We start from the raw sequence: 8,320 nt of genomic DNA, 5'->3' as shown, positions 1-8,320 counted from the left end.
TAAAAGAGCCAAAAAAAAAAAGAAAAAAGTACATAAAAAGAAATATCCGTTCCCATACCGGGAGTCGAACCCGGGCCGCCTGGGTGAAAGCCAGGAATCCTAACCGCTAGACCATATGGGATTTGATAATCATTTAGGAAGAAGTTAATCAAGGAATTATCATAAAGGGTGACGGAAAGGTTGACAAATATTTGCGTTGAAATGTTTCTAACATTAGAATGGGGAATAGGAAAATTCAGTAGGGTGATAATTGGGAAACGGAAATGGAGATTTTTTTTAAAACTTTTCTTACATGGCGCCCAATGTATATCATGTCACTATCTGAAGCTAAGCGAGTAACGAAAAGAATATCTTTGAGAATGTCAATTAATTTCAATTCCAAAGAGGGTAATTATTTTTTTGTCCAAACAAAACGATAATCACCGCTGAAAAATGTCAAATACCCCATATCAAACAATAAATCGAAAAAAAAGAGGTTTATTCTCTCATTCTTAATTTCCCACTCTTCATTTTCCCATTTCCCATCCTCCATTTTCCCATTTCCCATTCCCCATTCTCTCAGAACTGATTTCCTTTACGAAAAGAAGGCTTCTGTATTTGATGAACGGTTCCTGAGCGAACACTTTCACGACTTAGAGTAACCACGAAGGCATCTTCTTACAATATCAGTGAACTGTCTCACTTTCAAAGTGACAAGCAGACAAAATATAAATCAGGGAACATAGTTTGATCAAAAATTAAAGTCTCAAAGCCAGAATTATAAGAAATATATTAAAGGCAGTAGGGAGAATTTATATTGAGAATTTTTTAGAGTGGGAGGAATCAGGAAGCGAAAAACATACTCTTGAGGTCGTGAGGGTCAACGGTTTTTCCTGAGTTCTATCAGCGCGTTATCGAAAAACCAACACAAACGAAAACTAGAAGTAAAGAAAAAGAAAGAGTAAATCTGTTCACGCAAAAAACTGCCGCAACCCATGAATAAAAAGTTACAACATTTTATATCGCGGTTCGAATGAAGCGACAGCTCTCTCACAGCTTACTTAAGCTCAACACTTAACATGAACACAGCATGTTTTGCAGTAATACTAGTTACGAACTAGTTTTGACCTGTTTCAGTATGAGTGCTTGTTTTGAACCGGTATAAATAATCATGTAAACGCGCTTTCATTAAAACTTTGGACTTGAATACTTTGAACATTTGACGGTAACACATTGGTGGCGCAATATTCATCTCATGTTTATCCGACAACAAAACGCGCTTTTAACCCTCATGATAGTTTCATTTTTTTCTGGTCTTGTGGTGTATCTTGGAAGAAAATAATTTAAAATGGAACAAAAATGCTCTGACTTAAGTTCAACAACCGACATATCAAGGAAAAATAGACCTTCTCGCGTTGCAAAATCTCGTCTTCCACTTTTTCAACAATTTTCTTTTACGGTTGGACACTTTCTCAACGATGCTGTTTTTGGAGCATGGATATCCTATTTGATAATTTTCGAAACAAAAGTTATTGGTTTGTCCAACAGAACTGCTGGCTTTCTGTGGATCATCCCCGGCACTGTGGACGCTGTGTTATGTTTGGGTGTAGGTTACATCTGCGACAACTACAAGTTCCCACTTCTTTCAAGATATTACGGTAAACGTAAGAGCTTTCACTTACTCGGGACTGTTCTCGTGGCGGGATTATTTCCATTTCTTATGATGCCGTGTTTTGTCTGCGGGAAGGATTCATCCGAGCAGACTATGGGCATTTACTATGGTTCGATCATGATTGTACACAACATTGGCTGGGCTTTATCTCAAGTCACTCATCTGGCGCTAATACCGGAGATTGCTAAAAGACCCAGTGAAATGGTGGAACTACACGGCTTAAGGTAGGAAAATATCGTCGATTTTCCTTTCAACTGGCATCCTTTTCAGGAGCAGTCAGAAATGGATTGTACACATATTTGCCGGTAATTTGATTAGGTAACAGAATGTACCCAAATCTCACAACATCCATTACGACATGAACCAATTGTATGGCGTATCGCAAAATTTAGAGCTAAAGAAAGACCTTGTCTATCCTTTCCTTTCCTTATTTCGGCGAATTCTGATCAGATATTGAGTGAAAAGCGACTAATTTTTCGACCGCAAAAGAGACTTTTAAACATTTTCACTTTGCATTACATATCGTAACAAACTATATCCTATGTCAGCAAAGCCGGCCTTTTGGGATTAAATTTCAAACAAACAAAAATTAAGTGAGAGACTATTTTGGACGTTGCTATAAAACTTGATTTAATCACGTTTACCCAGTACATACATACGTGTATTACTCAGATGATCGCGCGCTTGAAACCCACATGGGGTTTGTTTACTTTTTTTTTTTTTTTAAGGAATTCACGCAATTGATTTTTTTTCCAACTGATCCTTGGGGTTGAAACGATCATGAATATTTCCACACGGGAAATGACTGGCTGGTTTTGCAAAACGAATTTTCGAGCAGAGGTGTTTTTCGTATACCGGGAAACCACAAATACGACACAGGAAATTATATAAACTTGGGTAGTTGAGGATTTACTTGGTGCTCATAACCTGTTTGTGTGATAACCTCATTGAAAAGTGAGGAGATTTTGTTTATTGATCACTCTCCTGGAGGTCAATGAGTTAAGACCACTTAATGGAATTCTTTGAGAGTATAGTGCACCCCCACTCATTTATTTACAAATCAAACTTTATTTTTCGCGGGAAATCCGGCCAATGTTTTTACAGTATTTTAATGACCTTCATGAATGTTCCACAGACCTCACGTATTGCAAATCAATTCGTGGAATGTTGACACTTATACCGTGTTGTGATGCCGCTACGTCATTTGCGGGCTTTCCAGTAGACTTTTAAACCTGTTTGAAAACGGATGCAACCTCCGCGACGATAAATAACTTACACAGCTGGTAAATTGATTTGATAATAAACCACACATTAGCTGCCGCCCCTCCACCCCATCCGAAAAAATTATGTCGGGTAGGGTAGACGCTGTGTCTCAACCTCCTTCACTCTTGACTCTTTGAGTCTTTAGAGTGACAAACATCTTATTTCTCCTCACACTATAACATCCAAGTCAAGCACTAAGGTCGTGAGAATAAAGAAAATGATCGTCAACTGAGGAAGCTCTTCATTAATTGTTAAAAAAATTATCCTTCTCTTTGAAGCATTGTTTTGATCAAAAGCATCTATCCTTAAAGGTGTTAACCGAAAAAAGAGACATAACAATTTCCTGTCGAGCATAAAAATGGACAAATGATAATTCTTAGTCCTTAAAAGAGTTAACCGTATTTTTTTTTAACTGTAAGTGAGAGATCAGCCGTGAACCGTAAAAAATGGTCAAATTTTAACCGTTTGCCGTAAAAGCCATTACCCTTTGGAGACCCTCATGGAACCTTTTAGTGAACCGCGCTCAATATTAAACCATAATTTGTCAATTTTTCTTTTTGGTTTCTTTCAGATCCGGTTTTACATTTCTCAGCGGCATCTTCGTGTATGCCATCACTTGGATCGTCCTCAAAACCGATGGCGGAGATGAGAAGATTTCTTTTAGTCAGTGGAAAGACTTTATGGTGTGGTCTTAGTTAAGAAATTAAGTCACATTTTTCCCTTGTTAAAAAAACATGGGTACTTGTCTACATAAATAATAAATTAATAAATAATATGAATTCCTTGCTTTATTTTCAAAGATCATTTTAGAGACAATAGAAACCGGAGCATTTCTAAAACTGAAAAAAAATAAAATAAATTTGCCGGTGATGTAGAATCCAAACTCACCATAGATCCTTTTTATTTCAGGAAATATCGGTGATTGTGGTAGGGACAGGTTGTTTTTTCTCGTTAATTTTTCACCTGGGAACCAAAGAACCTCCCACCCCTGTGGAAAACAAAAAAGGTAATTCAACGGAAAAAGAAAGTTGGTCCATTTCTCTGTCACGCACATGTTGCGTGACAGAGAGCAGCATTTACGTGACAGAGAGCAACATTTGCATGACAGAGAGCTAATCTTTTATCATTAATTCACATGTTTCTAATTAAGGCATGATCCAGTTCTTCTTTGATTTTTCATCCGATCCCAATGCGATTTCGGGTTTGCGTTTTTGTGAACAGAACTTGTTCTTGGGTTGTTAGCTGTTGATGAATAGGGAATAATCAAAGAAAAATCTCAGTTCCAGATTAGCGAAAAAAAAAAAAAGTAAAAATATTTGACGCACAATGCTCTAGTGTACTGAAAAGTACATCGGTGAGAATCCTCTAGAATCCTTTCTTTCCGAAAGATAAAACGTCCATCAAATAAAATTCAAAAGTAATACGTGATGTCTTTTAACGCATTCCAGGTCCTTTCGGCAGCCTCACGGGTGGGGAGAGACGGAGAATTCTAAGCGCCACACTGCCTCTCCCTGATAAAACAGTTGGGGTGTTCTGTATGTACAAAGAAAAAGATCTCGATCAAGCTCCTAAGGAGAATTGGGTACAGACTGAGGCCACACCCAAGGAACTCAAACAAGAGGAATATGAAGATAATAAAGATCTTCAAACTACCCAGGAGAAGGGTAGTGAATCGCGCGTAAAAAGAGACATTGAATGGAACGTGACTGATTTGAGGAAAGGCTTGAATGGTAACGAATTTAGCTTTGCAAATCCGGCTTTTTGTACCGACGAGAAGCTAGATTTTGATCGTGAAAAAATTGCTAGAGATTCTAGTGAGAATTGTGACCTTCAAACGCAAGAAAAACATAGGATAACAAACGAATTTAGTTTCTCAAATCCTGCCTTTAAAAGCCAGGATAAACAAAGTGACAATGGTGTAACAAGTTCGCCAGAAACAGATCAAGTGAACAGCGAGGACGGAAATGAGGTGCAGGTGATGGCTGAACGTCAGAGTAACAGATCTGATTGCAGCGACGCCAGCGAAGGATACGCTTCATCGCCTGAAAATTATTATCCTGTTGACTGTTTCGAAAGTTCCCATACCAAATCAAACCTCGAGACAGAAAAACTCGACTTTGCCAAACAGGATGATATTGCAATGGAATCCAGCTCTTTCTACGTTGGACACAGGTCCCTCTCGTCTTATAGCAGCCGCGGAGGCTTGCTCTCCAAGACGACTGATGCGAGTTTCAGTGGAGACAGTTTTATAATAGAGATATTGAATGATCAGGGAACGAAGAGTAGTAAAACTAACAAGAGCTGGTCTTATTGGTTCAAAACTCCACTGTTCTATAAGGTAATTTTGGGAAGTGTTTTCAATCGATAAGAATGTATCAGGCTGCGGAGAGCTTGGCTCGAAAAATTCACGTCTAATTGGATAAACGTTGGTGTTAACTTATCTCAAATAACAGGAGGGGTCTGCCCGAAAACATTTAATAAACAACCTTGATCGCAACAAAAAATATTCTCGCTTTTTCTTTTTTTACAGATCTCTTTTGCCTTCATGTGTGCGCGCCTCGTTCAAGTAGTCAGCTCTTCGTACGTTCCACTCTATTTGACGGAAACCCTCGGATTTGAAAAGGTGATCGCTACTTTCTTATTCCTCGACTTTATTGTCACAGTAAAATAAGAAAAGATGGAAGGAGGAGGAAAGGATGATCGATGAGGCTTTGTTAAATTGTGGTTAGGAATAAGACATGAGTTGTGATGGATGCGGAGGTAGAGTTCAAGGGTGTTGGGAGAAGGACGTTTTGGGGGAAAGTTATCCTCTTACCCAGACCTCTCACGGCCAAACTTGATATTTTAGTTACACGGATCCGGGTACGAAACTAAATGAGAGGAATGTACAATTTGGACCGAGACATAATAAGGAGTGATGGATACGAAGTGAAGGGTGAGGGGAAAGGCCTTGGGGAGTATTATGAGCTGTGAGAAAGAGGCAGTCTGCTATGCCATTACATCCATCTTCGTTTTAGTTCCTCTAAGATCTACAGAATGATTAAAAATATGACTATATTTTTTTCTCTTGAAGGAATCCATCGCTTATTTCCCTCTAGTGATCTTGCTCAGCAGTGTAATTTCGAGCTTAGCCGCGAAGAAACTCGACAAAATGCTTGGAGAAAAAGTGAGTGGTAATGACATCAAAATAAGTAGGTTATTAACCTAAAGCTTGGGAGCCTAGAGCTATGCATTGGATTGTAGTAGATTGCCTTGCTAATTTGCATACTCAACCACTCCTCTTAACAGTGGACATACTGCTTTGCCGCCTCTCTGGTGGTAGGATCCTCAGCTTGGTTTTACCTTCAAGACGAATCGGGAAAGAACGCGGCCTACTGCGCTGCGATCCTTGTAGGATGCGGTAGTTCTGTGATGTACGTGACGTCATTGGCTCTGGCTGGTAAGCTGGTTGGAGACAATAAAGAGTCTGGTGCGTTCGTCTTTGCGTCGATGAGCATTTTAGCCAAGGTGGCTTGTGGGACTTCTATTTTAGTCATTCAGGAATTGTTTCCTACCGGCAGGTGAGTGATGCACGCATGTGCACCTCTGACGAAGGGCTGACGCTCGAAATGTCAGCTTAGGAAATTTACATTATCAACTCAGTAAATAAACTAAGTTATTCCTCCCACTGACGCAGCAGCAATGTTTCTAATATTTATTTGTTTGTCAATTTATCCGCTCATTCAATCGAATTGTAAAAAAAAATGCGAAGTGAAAGTGATAGTGACCAACCGTTAGGATTCTTTAAATAATTGATGAGAGTTTACAAAGTCCTACACGTGTTCATTGTCCAGGCCGCTCGAGTTTAGGATCTAGATTCACGTACCACGCAACACTTAACACATAACATTAAACGCTGAACGCGTAACCCTTACTACTTAACGCTGAACGCGTAACCCTTACTACTTAACGCTTCACGCTTTACACGTGAGCACGTAACACGGAATTAAGTAACACGTACCATATAACTTTTTTAATGAGTATTGACGTAACACGTTCTTGACGTATCTCGGCAGAGCCACCGCTGAGTATGTCCGATACGCGTTTTCTGTGGTACCAGGCGCTGCGTCATTACTGGGTTTCTTAGCTGTGGTTGCTTTCCTTCCGGCCACCATGAAGTGTAAGAAAGTAGGTAAGTCAAGTAAATAGCACACGATTTACTCAGTAATTGGAAGAGATTGGAGTATATGAGTAGCCATAAGTTGCAGTCAGAGTCACTGTCTGGTATTCCTGGCCAAAACACGTAACTCTCACAGTATTTATCTCCACTCAAGAGTATAATTGGGTAGCGACGAATTGTCAGGGAGGCCTAATGAAGCGCTGGGGGTAGCGCGGTAAACTGGCATCCTGTCAGGGAGGGAGTTAAAATACTTCTGGTCACTTAATGCTGTAGAAATCACGATAAACTCCAGCTGCATGGGCCACCACTGCTCGAGTACAGTTACAATGGGCTACTACAAGAGAAAACGATAGGACTTCCTGTTACTGTAAACAACATTTAGTCGTCACCACAACATGCTTGAATAAGAGTCCAGGTGTTTCTTCATATAAATTTCTTCAGACTCGGCTGCTTTTCTATCCCCTCTTGACCCAGTAAGAGCTCTTACTAATACGACCAACCAAAGAACACTTGTCGGCATACCATTTTTTGTTTTCATGGATAATTACTTTTTCGTGGCATCCCGTAGGAGATTAATAGGACCTTGCTAGGGTTCACCACGTCCTCTACATTTCCTGAAAGTCCTGAAAAGTCTTCCTTCCAAAAACATCACCCGATGTACCTATTTTGCGCCAATTTCTTTATCTCCAGAGATAGGATAATTCCGTTACACTTTTAGTAATATTTTGAATGCACCTTACTCCTTCTAGTTCACACCGCCGACTGTTCAGTTCAGACAGAAGACATTACAAAAATCTCTCATACTTACGAAAACCGCGCTGTAATGGATGATGTTGATGGGCACCACAAAGAGAACGAATTTGTTACAGATAACGGCGATAAAGCAGCTCGTGCTGTCTGTTAAGAGGCAGAGGATGAAGGAAAATGAGAAGAGAGAAGGGAAAGAAATGATAGCTCTTGCAAAATTTAATAAAAAGCGTCTGCGTCTCCCTGGTTCTTAACTTTGAACTCATATTAGTATAAAGCAAGGTTCAATAGCCTTTCTAAGTTGGAAGTAATTTTACTCTCTAATTTAGTCTTGCTCAGTCCTTACTATACTAAAACACTTTTTCCAGGTCAGCTCTTGAAGGCTTAGAAGGAATATAACGGTATATTCCAAATAAATCGCTGTTATCTAAATAGGCTATCTCGTTGTAAATATGAAATAGCTGTATGTAAATAAAGAACCCAGCTATTAAGAAGATTTT

The 8,320-nt window shown here is 39.5% G+C and overlaps 1 protein-coding gene and 1 non-coding gene across 2 annotated transcripts; one reads left to right on the top strand and one right to left on the bottom strand.

Annotated features, from left to right (window-relative positions):
• Positions 1-49: 49 nt before the first annotated feature.
• Trnae-uuc (transfer RNA glutamic acid (anticodon UUC)) lies at positions 50-121 on the bottom strand. Its single transcript has one exon. It is a non-coding gene; the product is annotated as a tRNA-Glu (tRNA).
• Positions 122-1,160: 1,039 nt separating this feature from the next.
• On the top strand, positions 1,161-8,252 carry LOC113675084 (major facilitator superfamily domain-containing protein 12). Its single transcript, XM_027191618.2, has 9 exons — positions 1,161-1,875; positions 3,486-3,597; positions 3,824-3,920; positions 4,363-5,252; positions 5,445-5,537; positions 5,988-6,080; positions 6,203-6,474; positions 6,970-7,085; positions 7,823-8,252. The coding sequence occupies exons 1-9, from the start codon at positions 1,328-1,330 to the stop codon at positions 7,975-7,977; spliced, it is 2,376 nt and encodes a 791-aa protein (XP_027047419.2). The 5' UTR covers positions 1,161-1,327; the 3' UTR covers positions 7,978-8,252.
• The last annotated feature ends 68 nt before the right edge of the window (positions 8,253-8,320 follow it).

This window comes from Pocillopora damicornis, chromosome 13 (genome assembly GCF_964200805.1).
Source record: "Pocillopora damicornis chromosome 13, jaPocDami1.2, whole genome shotgun sequence".
In the NCBI taxonomy this organism is placed as follows: Eukaryota; Metazoa; Cnidaria; class Anthozoa; order Scleractinia; family Pocilloporidae; genus Pocillopora; species Pocillopora damicornis.
The sequence above is the reverse complement of the archived record's forward strand: the minus strand, read 5'-3'. Positions and strand labels throughout refer to the sequence as shown.

Coding starts and splice junctions, on each gene's coding strand:
- LOC113675084 (XM_027191618.2), top strand. CDS start 1,328: ATGGAACAAAAATGCTCTGACTTAAGTTCAACAACCGACATATCAAGG. Junction 1,876..3,485: donor GTGGAACTACACGGCTTAAG/GTAGGAAAATAT, acceptor GGTTTCTTTCAG/ATCCGGTTTTACATTTCTCA. Junction 3,921..4,362: donor CCCTGTGGAAAACAAAAAAG/GTAATTCAACGG, acceptor AACGCATTCCAG/GTCCTTTCGGCAGCCTCACG.